Source organism: Hylobates moloch, unplaced genomic scaffold (assembly GCF_009828535.3).
Source record: "Hylobates moloch isolate HMO894 unplaced genomic scaffold, HMol_V3 SCAFFOLD_29, whole genome shotgun sequence".
NCBI lineage: Eukaryota > Metazoa > Chordata > Mammalia > Primates > Hylobatidae > Hylobates > Hylobates moloch.
Window position 1 is genome coordinate 1262886 of NW_026652304.1, and position 15625 is coordinate 1278510.

The 15625-nt window shown below is 39.5% G+C and overlaps 1 protein-coding gene across 1 annotated transcript in view; it reads left to right on the top strand.

Moving 5' to 3' along the window:
- LOC116463206 (nesprin-1) overlaps positions 1 to 15625 on the top strand; it is a 532426-nt gene that overhangs the window by 292076 nt on the left and 224725 nt on the right. The window contains exons 71-76 of the mRNA XM_032146204.2: positions 694 to 846; positions 1133 to 1300; positions 4243 to 4419; positions 6928 to 7074; positions 11781 to 11906; positions 14131 to 14307. Coding sequence (XP_032002095.1) covers positions 694 to 846; positions 1133 to 1300; positions 4243 to 4419; positions 6928 to 7074; positions 11781 to 11906; positions 14131 to 14307 — 948 coding nt within the window. The remainder of the gene's footprint in view (positions 1 to 693; positions 847 to 1132; positions 1301 to 4242; positions 4420 to 6927; positions 7075 to 11780; positions 11907 to 14130; positions 14308 to 15625) is intronic.

Consider the following 15625-nt stretch of genomic DNA (forward strand, 5'->3'; position numbering starts at 1 on the left):
ATGAAAGCTTATATGTGGAATAATTTGTGTTATAAATTTGATCTGGATGATTGAGTGATACCTTTTAAGAATTACAGTGTGCTGGCTTACCCCAGAGCTTTCCCTGTTGGAAGCTTTTGTGATGGCGTCTTCCAGCCAATGTCTATTTCTATCCTTGGCTTCTCTGCCAAGCCTGACAACTTGTCTTTGAAGAGGGCACATAAGAATCACAACCTCTTCCTCCTGACCACTGAGTTCTTGATAGATTTAAATAGTGCTTTTAGCCTATCTCAGCAAGGTCACAACTGGAATTGTTCTTGCTAACTCCATAAGTAGCTCAAACTGGAACTAACTTCATGACCTCAAAATCAAAAGATATTGGCCTTTTTATGTTGAGATTTTTTTTCTCTGATGAAAGGAATAAGGTAGAAGCCAGAAATATGAGCTATATTAAATTTAGCCAAATATAACTATTTCCCATCCTTTTTTCTCCACATAGGAAGGGCCATTTGACGTGTGACTCTTCTGTTGTATTTAGAAACTGTGTTCACCTTAATAAATCACTCTCTCTTTAATGTTTTGCACCTATTGATTCATAAATATGAACAGTCTTTCTTTGAGGTGGATCATCTCTTCCATGCCACAGGAATATGTATGTGTTCATCTTGTCCACAGAGATGAGCAGGCTCATTTTTTTTTTCTTTGTAATTCAAGTCACTTCAACAAACAGTGCTGTCCCATGAACCATCAGTAAAGTCAGTGAGAGAGAAGGGTGAAGCTCTTTTGGAACTGGTGCAGGATGTCACTTTAAAGGACAAAATAGATCAACTTCAAAGTGATTACCAGGACCTGTGCAGCATAGGAAAGGTAAGGAGAGATGAAAGACTCCGTAAAAGGGTTTATTTTCCAAAATGTGGGCCCTGACTCCTTTCTCTCTGTCACGTAATTTTAAGGCGTGGTACGGGTTAGTATTTTTTTTATTCAGATGGATATTTAATTGGCATAATGACTATGATTTTTCCATTCCTGGTAGTTTTCCGATATAAGCAGCTCTAATTACCCTGTGAGTTGCACGGTGTTTTTTGTAATACAAAACAGTTTTGAGTAGGTTTTTCACTTGAGAGTCACCTCTGATGGGCACCTGGTTTTGCAGGAGCATGTCTTCAGTCTGGAGGCGAAAGTCAAAGACCATGAAGACTACAACAGTGAGCTCCAGGAGGTCGAAAAGTGGCTGCTGCAGATGTCCGGCAGACTGGTGGCACCTGACCTCCTGGAGACGAGCAGCCTGGAGACAATCACCCAGCAATTGGCCCACCACAAGGTACCCCTGACCTTTAAAGGGCTGCCTTTGGGATAGCTTCACCAGTGTGTGTACACATGTGTCTGTGCATGTGTGTGCATGTGTGGGGGTGCACACACAGGTGCATCTCTGGTTTATAATGATTGTACTGAGAGAATCAGGTCTGTATTAGTCCATTTTCATATGGCTGACAAAGACATTCCTGAGACTGGGCAATTTACAAAAGAAAGAGGTTTGTTGAACTTACAGTTCCATGTGGCTGGGGAGGCCTCACAATCATGGTGGAAGGTAAAGGCACATCTCACATGGCGGCAGACAAGAGAAGAGAGCATTTGCAGGGAAACTCCCTTTTTTAAAACCATCAGATCTCATGAGACTTATTTGCTATCATGAAAATAGCACAGGAAAGAGCTGTCCCCATGATTCAGTTATCTCCTACCAGGTCCCTTCTACAACACGGGGGAATTCAAGATGAGATTTGGGTGGGGAGACAGCCAAACCACATGAAAGTCTGAGTCTCAAGCACTTCTGACAATTGACAACAATTGAACTTGATACTCAAGTGAATTAAGAAGAGTTGAATCCTCGCATTGAACTGCTGAACACATTGCTGCATTTTTCCCAGCTAATAATTTTTATCTCAGAATTTAGTCTTTATGGAGTCCATTTTAGAAAATGCAGCCAAAGGCATCAGAAAGTCTGGATTCTAGGCTGGACTCTTCCCCTTCCTGGAGAGACAACTTAGCCTGTCTGAGCCTGTCCTTTTCTCCTTTAGGATGACAACAATATCAGCCCATCTCATAATTGTTGTGCTAATCACAGGAGATAATATTTGTGAAGACATTTTGTAAATCACAAAGTACAAAACTAATATGAGGAGTTCTTATCTTTGATATAGGTGATAGGCTGAAAGCACTATTTAAATCTATCAAGATAAGAATTTAATAGTATGTATTTTTAGTAACCATGTTTACCAGATGATAGATGTTATGGTCACAATTTTATGGAGCAACTTACTTGTGATCTTAATGGAAAACAAGTTTACTCATGATGCGGTCAGTGTCTGATAGTGTGTCTTAGGAAAGCCAGTTAACCTCTCTGGGCTCCAACATTTCTGTCTATAAGAAAGGATCTTATTTAACAAATACGAATAAAAAAGCAGCTACACAATACCTTCTGGTAGGCACTGAGGAGATATGACAATCCAGAAGGTAGTCTACCCCATGAATGACCTCATGATGGAGTGGTTCTGTTCCAACTCAGAGACAAAGTGGTTCTTTTCAACTGAGCGTATATAACAACTGCTAGCCCAGCACTGTTTGAAAAAGTAGTAGACCCTGGACTGCTGAAGGACCACCCAGGTTTCCTATAGATATAATGATGGGTTACCCCAGGCAACCCTATGTTGGACTGTGTCACTTGTCATTAGCATCATATAACATAAAAAAAAAAAAACCACTAGAACTTGATTTTATTTATTTATTTATTTTATTTATTTATTTTTTTTTTCTGAGACAGATTCTTGGTCTTGTTGCCCAGGCTGGAGTGCAATGGCGCAATCTCAGCTCACTGCAACCTCTGCCTCCTGGGTTCAAGCGATTCTCCTGCCTCAGCCTCCCGAGTAGCTGAGATTACAGGTGCCCTCCACCATGCCTGACTAACTTTTGTATTTTTAGTAGAGACATGGTTACACCATGTTGGCCAGGCTCGTCTCTAACTCCTGACCTCAGGTGATCCACCAGTCTCGGCCTCCCAAAGTGCTGGGATTACAGGCGTGAGCCACTGCGCCTGGCCAGAACGTGATTTTTAAAAAGTAAGTTCTTCTTCCCTGAGTCATCTATAAGAATGCTCACTAAAGAATGCAAGTGGGCATGGTGGTGTGAGGTGAAATCAGGCCGAGCTATGTCCAAAGCCTGGGGGCTGTGCCATACCTTGACTGTGTTGTACAACCTCACTGTGCTTCATCTATAAAACAATGATAGTACACATTCGTTGAGCTTATATATAATTCCTGGACTATAGCAGGTACTTAATAAATGGTAAGTTTAAATGCTATTTTCATTATTATAAACAGTAGTAGATGTAAGTTAGATATTACATAAATTAAAAATTAGATATTAGATTATTACAGAAACTAGAATTAGATTATTATATTTGTACAAAAGTAGTTGCAGTTTTTGCCATTAAAAGTAATAACAGGCCGGGCCCGGTGGCTCACACCTATAATCCAAGCACTTTGGGAGGCCAAGGCCAGCAGATCACTTGAGGTCAGGAGTTCAAGACCAGCTGGCCAACATGGTAAAACCCCGTCTCTACTAAAGATACCAAAAAAAAAAAAAATTAGCCAGGTGTGGTGGCGGGCACCTGTAATCCCACCTACTCACCTACTCGGGAGGCTGAGGCAAGAGAATTGCTTGAACCTGGGAGGTGGAGGTTGCAGTGAGCTGAAATTGCGCCACTGCACTCCAGCCTGGACAGCAGAGTGACACTCTGTCTTTAAAAAAAAAAAAAAAAAGACAAAAACCACAACTACTTTTGCACCAACCTTATAGCAATATTATATAAAGTTGATGAAATAGTAATTAGATTGTTTTAGATAAAAATTATGCCAGAATTATAACTTATTAACCTGAAAAATACAGGGACATCTTTTTGTCTGATAATAATACCATGGAGTATTATCTCTCTGAGACCAGCCATGAACACATTCTAGTCTTAAAGGTTACTTCATCGTTCCTTATGTAACTAATCTCTTAAACTCATCGACTCTTCCTCTTGGAGTATCCCTGAAAACACACATGTGCTTTTGTTTTCATTTAATATATAACTAAGATAAATTGCAAGATTATTTCAAAAACAATATTAAACAGTGAAATTATCTATCTTAAACTTTGTTTGATGGATAATTTACTTAAAAGTAAAAGTAGAATTCTGAGAACTCTGTGTTGGTTTCGTTTTTGCAGGCAATGATGGAAGAAATTGCTGGTTTTGAAGACCGTTTGAACAATCTTCAAATGAAAGGTGATACTTTGATTGGCCAATGTGCAGATCACCTGCAAGCGAAACTTAAACAAAACGTGCATGCTCATCTGCAGGGCACAAAGGACAGCTACTCAGCGATCTGCAGCACAGCTCAGAGGGTGAGTGCCCCCAGAACATTCCACGATGACAAGGAATTATGGGGAGAGGCTGTGCAGTCTAGAGACTTTTTACAAATAGAATCGATGCTCAAATCTTTGGATTAGTTTTGGTGTGTTGCCAGACAGGAAATATGAGGATAAATTTCACAGTTGCTATGTGAACACAAAACTAACATATTTTTTATTTGATTGATGTGACTAAGCAGTGAATTTCAGATATTGTTTTATCCAATTTGTTTATTCCATGAATTGATTATGAAAAAGTTTTTTAAATTTGATTTGGGCTGGGCATGGTGGCTCAAGCCTGTAATCCCAGCACTTTGGAAGGCCGAAGCAGGTGGATCACCTGAGGTCAGGAGTTTGAGACCAGCCTGGCCAACATGGCGAAACCCTGTCTCCACTAAAAATACAAAAATTACCCGGGCGTGGTAGCAAGCACCTGTAATCCCAGCTACTCGGGAGGCTGAGGCAGGAGAATCGCTTGAACCTGGGAGGCAGAGATTGCAGTGAGCCAAGATTGTGCCACTGCACTCCAGCCTGGGAGACAGAGTGAGACTCCGTCTAAAAAAAAGAAGGTTGATTTGTTTGTTGGCGAAAGGAATTTGAGGAAATTTAAAAAAGAAAAAAAAATAGTTGTGTTTGAATAGACGATGTGTTTGTTTTTCTTTGCACACCATCAATACGTTCTAATTTGCCATTTATTTTGTAACACAAAAGCAAATTTATTTCATAATTTTCACAATAATTCTTTTCTTTTTAACTGTTTGCAGCCTAGGTTCTAATCTAAATCAATATTTGTTTGCATTCATATAGAATTTGAGAAAGGAGTAACTGACAAATATGACTTACGCTTAAGTGGGTGTACTACTAAAACAGAATTCTTAATGTTTTAGAAATAAGTGTAAGAGGGGTAAGAATGACTATTTTAACAAAAACTAAAATAGGTAAATTGCTTTCTATTATTCTAGAATTTTTAAATGACACTGCAAAGAGTTTTTATAAGCCTTTAAACTTAGTATTCTGTGTATTTTTGTTTACTGGACTAGCCAGTAAGAACTGGTGATACACCAGTGATGTGGTTAGAATGATCCATGTTCACCATAATAATAAAAAAAATTCTGAGTGACATTAGTAACTTCCTAGGCTTTAAAAAAAAAGTCACCTTCAAAGGTTAACAAAAACAACTGGTGATACACCAATGACGTGGTTAGAATGGTCTGTGTTCACCATAATAATAAAAAAAATTCTGGGTGACATTAGTCAACTTCCTAGACTTTAAAAAAATCACCTTCAAAGGTTAACAGAAGGGGAATACAAGAATCTAATAAATAATTGAAAATGATGACAAGGGGAGAAAAGGGAGAGTGAAGAGAGAAAATGAGGCTACACATAGAACTTTCTGGTGAGTTCATTCATTCACTCATTCAATAGAGATTTCTTGCACACTGTCTTCCTTCACAGTGGACATTTTCTTTGCATTAGGGATACAGTTTAATTTTTTTTAATTGGTGGATGTTGGAAAAGCCAACATAATTTTTAAAATTTAAAAAGCAGATGAAATTCTGAGAACATAATCAGAACTTCATAATTAAAGTTTGCAAAAGTGATAAAGAGAACAAAACACCATTCTTTTAAAAATTCTGCTTGGAATAAGAATAAATAAGGAATAAACCTAATGTCAGATGAAAGTGATGAATTTAAAAGATGACAGAGAAAAGCAGAATTCAATGATTGCTTCTATTGTCTCAATAATGAAAGAAATGCCAGGTTAAGCTAATTTCCTTCTTTTTTCCTTTTCCTAAATGGAAACATCACAGATATATTTCCTCTTGATCTCAAGTAGACACATAATTTTTCTTAATATGTCTTATGGATAAAATGAAAATTGGTTGCCCGGTTAAGGATTAATTAATTAAATAGACATATCAGAAAATGTATGAATTATTCTGGATTATTTTTGCCCTGGAACATAACTTCTAAGATGAAGTGAGGGCATCCACCCACCTCTCTGCTCCTCATGTTATAGTTTAGTTCAAATTTTACCCTACCTCTATTGCAGAAGCATCACAGTTAGAGAAACATTGGTTATCTTTTTTGAGATCATTTTTTATTTTTACTCTTAGTTGCTAGCTTAAACAAAAAGTGCAATATTTATACCATAGGAAGAGAAGCTGCAAAAACCTCTGACTTATGTTTATGACAATGAACTTCAATGATTTTGTGTATTCTAGCATGCCTCTACGGTTATATTTACCCTGCTCATGTTCTCTTCCCCTAATCCAGATATTACATTGTGATGTGTGGTCCGAGAAGTTATCAACTGGGGTATGGGCATTGCATTTTGCAACATCTGGGGAGACATACAACTGCCTTAGATATTAGATGAAATTGCGGAATCTTGGGGGGAAAATCCATTTAGATGTACTGGTCATGTTTCATTGAATTTCAATGATCTTTATAGAGGTAGAAAGCAGTTCTCATAATCTCAGCATGATTGTATTGTCTCAGGTGTACCAGAGTTTGGAACATGAACTTCAGAAGCACGTCAGCCGACAAGACACCCTGCAGCAGTGCCAGGCCTGGCTTTCTGCAGTCCAGCCGGATTTAGAGCCAAGTCCTCAACCACCTCTTAGTAGGGCAGAAGCCGTTAAGCAGGTAGCAAACTCCTGAAAGTTTGTGTTATTCTTGTGAATCATTCAGAGAGTCAATGACAATGTGTGAAGTACCTATGATGTGCCAAACTGTATTGACTCCTGGGAATCTAAAAGTAGGAAGAAGGTCTGAGGTTGGCTCTAGTGGAGTTCATGTGCCAGCCAGAAGAGGGACATGATACTTAGGGGCCAACTTGGTAGACTAGAAAGAGAATGGGGCCAGGTGTAGTGGCTCATGCCTGCAATCCCAGCACTTTGGGAGGCCGAAATGGGTGAATCACTTGAGGCCAAGACTTCGAGACCAGCCTGGCCAACATGTTGAAACCCCATCTCTACTAAAAATGTAAAAATTAGCTGGGCATGGTGGCGTGCACCTGTAATCCCAGCTACCCTGGGATTGAGATAGGAGGGTACCTGCCCTCCTGAGGCTGAGGAGGCTGAGTCAGGAGAACTGCTTGAACCTGGGAGGCAGAGGTTGCAGTGAGCCAAGATCATGCCACTGCACTCCAGCCTGGGTGACAGAGCAAGAGTCTGTCTCGAAAAATTAAAAAGTAAAAATAAAAAATAAAATAAAATAGTAATAAAAATAAACTATTAAAAAGAAAAAAAAAAGAATGGGACCGGGCACAGTAGCTCATGCCCGTAATCCCAACACTTTGATAGGCCAAGGCGGGCAGACCACACAGGTTCAAGAGTGCAAGACCATCCTGGCCAACATGGTGAAACCTCATCTCTACTAAAAATACAAAAATTAGCTGGGCATGGTGGCAGGCGCCTGTAATCCTAGCTATTCAGGAAGCTGAAGCACGAAAATTGCTTGAACCTGGGAGGTGGAGGTGGAGGTTGCAGTGAGCCAAGATTGCGCCACTGCACTCCAGCCTGGGCAACAGAGTGAGACTCTGTCTCAAAAAAAAAAAAAAAAGAAAGAAAGAAAGAAAAGAAAACAAAGAGAATGGGCACTGTAACCAAAGATTAATTCTGATATTTATTCTGTTGGGGGACCATGGGTAAGTTGCTTAATTTCTCCAAGCCTCCAAGATAGTTTCCTACTATCAAAAGTGACATTTATAAGTATACTTACTTCTAAAAGTTATAATGAAATGCAACTATCACACTACAGATAAACATGATTTATAAACAGAAAAGTAATACTAGCTTCTTGCATAGTTTTGAGGCATAAACAAGGTGCTTCATAAATAATTATTGAATGGATGATGAATGAAATGTTAGTTTTTATCATGTGAAAGGAATTCTATTCCATATTAATTTGACATCCATATGCTTAAAATGTTATTGCTGAGAGTTAATCAGAATATGTGGGAAATATTTTTTTAAACTTTTGTACTAAGCAGCTTTTGTATGCAGTGTTAACTCCGTGGGAAAATATTTTAGAGGAATTTAGTTATAAAGGTTATTGCTGCCAGATATGAATTAACAGTATTTAATAGTTTAATTTTTACCACAAATTAGAATAACATAATGTATTTGATCACTGAGTCCACATAAATAATGTGTCTAGTTAATTTGTCCCCCAAAGTATACTTTCTAAAGGCTAAAATGATTTACATTGTCATTAAATGGTTCACAAAAGTGTTCATATTTTACTTTATAAGCATAGGATCAGGACAAAGGAAACACAGTTCTCCCTGAATCAAGAGAAATGAATTAAAGACTGCCTATATTCTGCTTTTTTATTAGACTGTGAGTTTTCTTGAATCACACACCACCTTGTCTTGTGGCTGTTTCCAATGCACTTTATTCAGAACAGTTCAGATCAACACTTAATTTTTCTCCTTTTTTACCAAAAAAGAAATAAAAGAGATGAAGGGAGAAGAAAGTATTAATGGCAGTGATCTTTTGCTAGAGCAGGAAGAGATTTCCTACACATACCAGAATAAGCCGTGGTCACAGGAGGATACTGATCCTTCTTCCAGATTATGTGACTGTATGGTTCCCTGTTTCTGCCTCTTTCACATGGCCCTCAAAACGGTCTTTGAAAGTAGCCAGAGAAGGGAGTTTGAGGTGATGGAGACACTTGGACCACAGTTACTCTGAGGAGGAAAGGTTTTTTATTTTGTTTCCTTTTTTTATTTTATTTTGTTGTTGTTGTTTCTTTTGTTTTAGTTTTTCTCTCGGCAAGTGCAATAAGTCCTCACTTGATTCCATCGATAGGTCTTAGAAACTGAAACTGTAAGCAAAACTATATACAGCAGCTCCTCAAATAATGTCATTTCCTTCAATGTGCAGGTTTGTTATAGCGTTGATGAGAACAAAAGTTGTTTCGTTATACAACTTCCTGCTTAAAGAAATCACGGTTTCCAAGAATCTGCTGACAACATTAAATGAGGACTTACTGTGTTCATGTAAAACTGACCAGGCCCTTAGTGGCTGGTGAGCTTGGATATGTGACTGGAGAATCCACTTACAATGGGCATGGTACCAAGATGCAGTGTGTATCCCCAGCATCACCCGTCTAGTAAACCCCATAAACCCTCAATACATATGTGAAGATAATACACTCCCCGCTACCACAAGAAGATGGCACATGGATTTGATCCCGTTCAGAGTGCTATATGTTTTTAGAAGGCATAAAATGTGAACTTTAGGGAATGGGAAAAAGTACTATAAGATTTTTCTGTAAAGATGATTTTAGCAAACATCTTTTGCAGCTGTGTGGTCACTAACACTCTATATGCTGCTTCCAATGCTTTCGAAATCAGATCAACTATATAAATCATATCATCATTCGTTTCAATTAAATATGTTCATAAAATAGAAATTCTGACAACTTATTCTCTTCTCATATCCAAAAGTTGTTTGAGACAAATAACTTTCTCTGGGTCATAGGTGCGTGATGTGGTACTTGTGCACATTGGCTGATGACTCACAATACCATAGTTAGCTTGTGCATTCAATTGAAAAGGTGCTACTTCTGACTTAATAGCAAATTGATCTGTATTTATTACATCCACAGGAACATAGCGTGTCTAGGTAATCCACACAGTGCAGAGGGAAAATACTCAGATTGGAGTCACAAAATCAGGCGCCATGATTGACTCTATGATTTGGGAAAATCCTGGAAGTCAACTTTATCCCTACAACTTGTAGTCAATACTGCCTTCCTTATTTATCCCTATTTACGTAGTAATCAAGAACCGCTTCTCACTACCTCAGCCACCACCCCCTGTCAGGCCATCTTCATGGATCATCTGATCCCTGCAGTAGCCTAACACCTGGGCACTGTTGCTGCCTGCCGCCCCTGTGGCAACCCGTTCTCCATGCCGTGTTCGGAGGCAGACTTTGAAAGCCTGTCTCAGATCATGATGCTCCCAATATTTTCCCATCACACTTAAATTCCAACTTTCTTACCACAGCTTATGAATAAGCTGATTATATAATTTGTTTTCCCAAATGGAACCTTCTTAATAAGACAGAGTCTGCTTTACATAATCCAATGGGACTAGAGCAGTGGTTCACAACTGGGCTGGAGGAGATGGCGACTTTGCTCCTACAAGGGACATTTGGCACTGTCTGAACACGTTGTTGGTTGTCACAACTGGAAGGGGTGGGGACGCTACTGGCATTAAGTGGGTAGACTCGAAGGATGCTGCTGACGTTCTGCAGGGTATAAGTCAGCCCCACAACAAAGAATTATTTGGAGTCAACTGTCACTAGTTCTGAGTTGAGAAACTCTAGACTGGAGACAAAACCCAGCAAACTGGGATGTATGGTCAGCTCTCCTTATAAGGGGCTCCATGACTTGCCCTCGCCCCACCCTCCGACCTCTGCTCCCACCTGATTCACTCTGCTCCAGCCTCAGGGCTTTGCATTTACTGTCCCTCTACCCACCACATCCACCCGCCTGGAATGTTCTTACCTTATGCCATGCCATGCATTCAGGTCTTTTCCTCAGAGGGGCCTGGGAGATGCACTATCCTTGAAGTGGCAGTGCTTCTTCCTCATACGCTATCTGCTTAGCACCTTGATTTTCCCACATGATATTTAACACTACTAAACATCCCAGTGCAAGTTTGTTTATTTACATATTATTTATCTCCTTCCTAAGAATATAAACTCCATGGGAGCAAGGGTTTTGCTTTATGGGCTGCTCTATGCCCAGTATCTAAAATGGAGCCTGAGTAGAATCTGAGCATCTGCAAAGAAACACATTTCTTTGTTTCTATAAATAGATTAAAGATCCACCTGGAGAAGCCTTTCTTGGGCTTGTGGAAAGAGAATATCACAAGATGAATCTCCTGCAAAGTAAAGAAGCCCAGACATCTGTGTTTTAATCTCACTCCAATGAAACCTACCAACCCGCAGACCTTTGCCTTCTGTCTCTAAGATATGCAAAAGCATGTTAAGAAGCAGGCCAGAGTAGGCTGCAAATTCTTTCTCTGAAATGGAAAATAAGCTGGCATGTGAGCAAATAATCTGGAAAGATTATAGAAGTTTCTTGTTTTCCCCTTTCCCACACCATACAGAATACTTTACTTACAAGAAGAAGCAAATGGTGGACAAATAAATCCCCATTGGTGATTTGAATTTTTTCCTGTGAGTCACTAATATATGTCACTTGAACACAATGGTGAAAACACTGAGCATAGCAAGACTATTTTTGAAATGTCAACAGAATATTACAAATGATACAAGTATTTGCTATCTAAATAGCTGATGCATCTCTTTCACTCTGATAATTGCCTTCTCCAGGTCAAACACTTCAGAGCTTTGCAAGAGCAGGCAAGGACCTACCTAGATCTCCTTTGCTCCATGTGTGACCTGTCAAATGCTTCAGTGAAAACCACAGCAAAAGACATTCAACAAACAGAGCAAACGGTAAGAAAATGAAAAATCACATTGAATTTATTTGTTTTATTATATTCTCTTGCTTGAATATTTCATGTGAGATTGAAAGAAAATAGCTCTTGGCTTGTTCTTGCTGTATATAATGGTTCTACAGCCATTATAATAAATAGATATTTGAATTTCAGCTAACTCATAGAAAATCAAGCACATCCTGACATTGATGACATCAGATTGGGACTGAATCACTTAGTCCCATTCATTCGCTGCCCATTAGAACCTTTCTTTTTTCTCCTCCTTAATGACCGTTCTCTCAATTTTCCTATTTTGTCACACCTTTTTTTGTTCTTTTCTCCTTTTCCGTCTTTTTCTTTAAGCAATACTTAATATGAAAGGGGCTCTTGACCCTTTCTTTATTATATCAAGGATGTCAAAGAGCATGCCATCTGTCACAATCCTTCTAGTTCATTGGTAAAGTGTGGTGTTCAGAAGGATTTTGAAACTGTCTGGGCTGTGATGAGCTAGCAGTACCGGCCCACACAGACAGATGGCAGCACTGGAGGCGTACATTCCCAGCTGCTGCCACTGCAGCCTCAAACTCTTCCATGAAAGACATTTGGGTTTGTTTGTTTGTTTGTTTCTTTATTTTGAGACACTCTGCCAACCAGTCTGGAGTGCAGTGGCACTATCATCACTGACTGTGAAGCCTCAGCCTCCTGGGCTCAGGTGATCCTCCCACCTCCGCCTCCCAAGTAGCTGGGACTATAGGCACACACCACCACACCCAGCTAATTTTTATACTTTCTGTAGAGACAGGGCTTTGCTGTGTTGCCCAGGCTGGTCTTGAACTCCTGGGCTCAAGCAATCCTCCCTCCTTGGCCTACCAAAGTGCTGGGATTACAGGCATGAGCCACCACCCCTGGCCCACATTTGAGTTTAAAAGAAAAATAAGACTTAGTTTTCGTATTTAATTTATTAAATATTCACAGAACAGTAAAATGATTCACAGGAAAAAAATGTCAAAATAATAAGGTTTTTCTCTTTAATATTATCAAAACAAATCTGTTTTTAAATCCTTACAAAACATGATGTAACCCATTTATTTTATTTTATTTTATTTTGGAGAAAGAGTCTCACTCTGTTTCCCAGGCTGGAGCGCAGTGGCACAATTTTGGCTCACTGCAACCTCCGCCTCCCACGTTCAAGCAATTCTTGTGCCTCAGCCTCCCGAGTAGCTGGGACTAGAGGCACACACCACCACGCCTGGCTACTTTTTGGTATTTTAGTAGAGAAAGGGTTTCACTATGTTGCCCAGGTGGGTCTTGAATTCCTGAGCTCAGGCAATCCACCTGCCTTGGCCTCCCAAAGTGCTAGGATTACAGACAGGGGCCACCGTTCCCAGCCAATATAACCCATTTATTTTTTACAGAAATGATTTATTGAAACAAATTACACAGCTTCAAAAACCAGTGAAGCAGATCTAAAGACATATCCAAAACATTTATAATTCAGCATGTTGTAAGATGGATGAACAAATGTGCAATAGAGAACAACAGAAGTCTTTTCTAGTTAACCTTAACACTAAATTCATGAGTCATACAGATGAATCTACTGAAATGCCCAATGCGAAAAACCATTAGAGCAGCTTTAGACCTAATACATTGATAAAACTTATTAGAGTTTCGCTGGGCGTAGTGGCTCACTCCTGTAATCCCAGCACTTTGGGAGGCCAAGGCTGGCATATTACCTGAGGTTGGGAGTAAGATCAGTCTGACCAACGTAGAGAAACCTGTCTCTACTAAAAATACAAAATTAGTTGGGTGCAACGGTGCAAGCCTGTAATCCCAGCTACTCAGGAGGCTGAGGCAGGAGAATCACTTGAACCCGGGAGGCAGAGATTGCAGTGAGCCGAGATCGTGCCATTGCACTCCAACCAGACAAAAAGGACAAAAACCAAACCAAAAAAAAAAAAAAAAAAAAAAACTTTAATTAGAGTTTCACAACACCGATTAAAACTATATAGCATAACTCGTAGACATTTAAAGTCTTTAGGAACCCTGTATTTAAAAAAAAATCTGCTTTTCCTGAAGCAAATAAAGAAGTGCTTTTAAAATTTATGTATTTGTGTGTGTGAGTTTGTGTGTGTATGTGTGTGTCAAATGAGTGCACAGGCCAGCTGGAAAGTTCCGTCTCTGATTCATTAACCATAAATGTTTCCATGTATGGTTGCTAACTTTTATCCTTGTGTTTTCTCAAGATTGAACAAAGGCTTATCCAGGCCCAGAACTTAACTCAGGGTTGGGAAGAGATCAAGCACCTGAAGGCTGATCTCTGGATTTACCTGCAAGATGCTGATCAGCAACTGCAGAACATGAAGAGGAGACACTCTGAGCTGGAGCTGAATATTGCACAGAACATGGTTTCACAAGTTAAGGTGGGAATTAATTTGCCCCCCAAGGGAGATAAAAGAAGCCAACAGAGTAGAAAACTTGAAACGTGTTCAGTGTATTCACTTCAATATGCCTGAGTGTCTGTCAGTCCTTAGACATTAATACAACTCTTTAAGGCAGGGGTCCCCAACCCCCAGGTTATGGACCAGTATCAGTCCATGTCCTGTTAGGAACCTGGCCACACAGTGGGAGGTGAACAAGCATTAATGCCTGAGCTCCGCCTCCTGTCAGATCAGAGGCCGCATCAGATTCTCATAGGAGCGCAAACCCTACTGTGAACTGTGCATGCAAGGGATCTAGGTTGCATGCTCCTTATGATAATCTAACAAATGTCTGATGATTTGAGGTGGAACAGCTTCATCCTGAAACCATCCCCCTCCAGCCCCATTCATGGAAAAATTGTCTTCCACAAAACCCATCCCAGGTGCCAAAAAGTTTGGGGACCGCTGCTTTAAGGAATAGCAAATCCGAACAAACTTCATTTGGTGCCAGGGAAAACAGATTATAAAGTAAACGTTCAAATATATTACTGAAGCTTCAGATGGCCACTTGCATCAGAAGACATTCATTCTCTATATTATTCCTGAAAAAAGCAGGTGTGATTTAGTCTACAGAGTAGACTGCTTAGTCAGAAGACTCTGTGACTAAGCAAACATGGAACATTATTCTTTTTTTAGATTTTCATCACCATATCATGCTACAGCTGTAGGACTGTAAGCTTATCAATTCCTTAATTATATATTTGAGCTATATGTAATTAATTTAAAGTATAATATAAATGCGTTTGTATTACATATTTATATATAATTTAAATAATTTAAAATGTATAGAAAATTGTGGCCAGGTGTGGTGGCTCATGCCTGTAATCCCAGCACTTTGGGAAGTTGAGATGGGCAGATCACTTGAGGCCAGGAGTTTGAGACCAGGCTGGCCAACGTGGTGAGACCACATATCTACTAAAAATACAAAAATTAGCCTGCGTGGCACATGCCTATAATCCCAGCTACTTGGGATGCTGAGGCACGAGAATCATTTGAACTTGGGAAGCGGAGGTTGCAGTGAGCCATGATCATGCCACTGCACTCCAGCCTGGGCCACAGAGTGAGACTCTGTCTCAAAAAAAAAAAAAAAAAAAAAAAAGAGAAGAAAGAAAATTATAAGTGTGTTAACTTGATTGGAAGTTGGGTCAGATTTTAAATAAACTTTAAGATTCTTTTCTCTGTGATTATGAGTCAATAATATATTGTCTACTGGAGTGCTGTTTGCAAGTACAGAAAAAAAAAAGAGAATAGGGATCAGGAT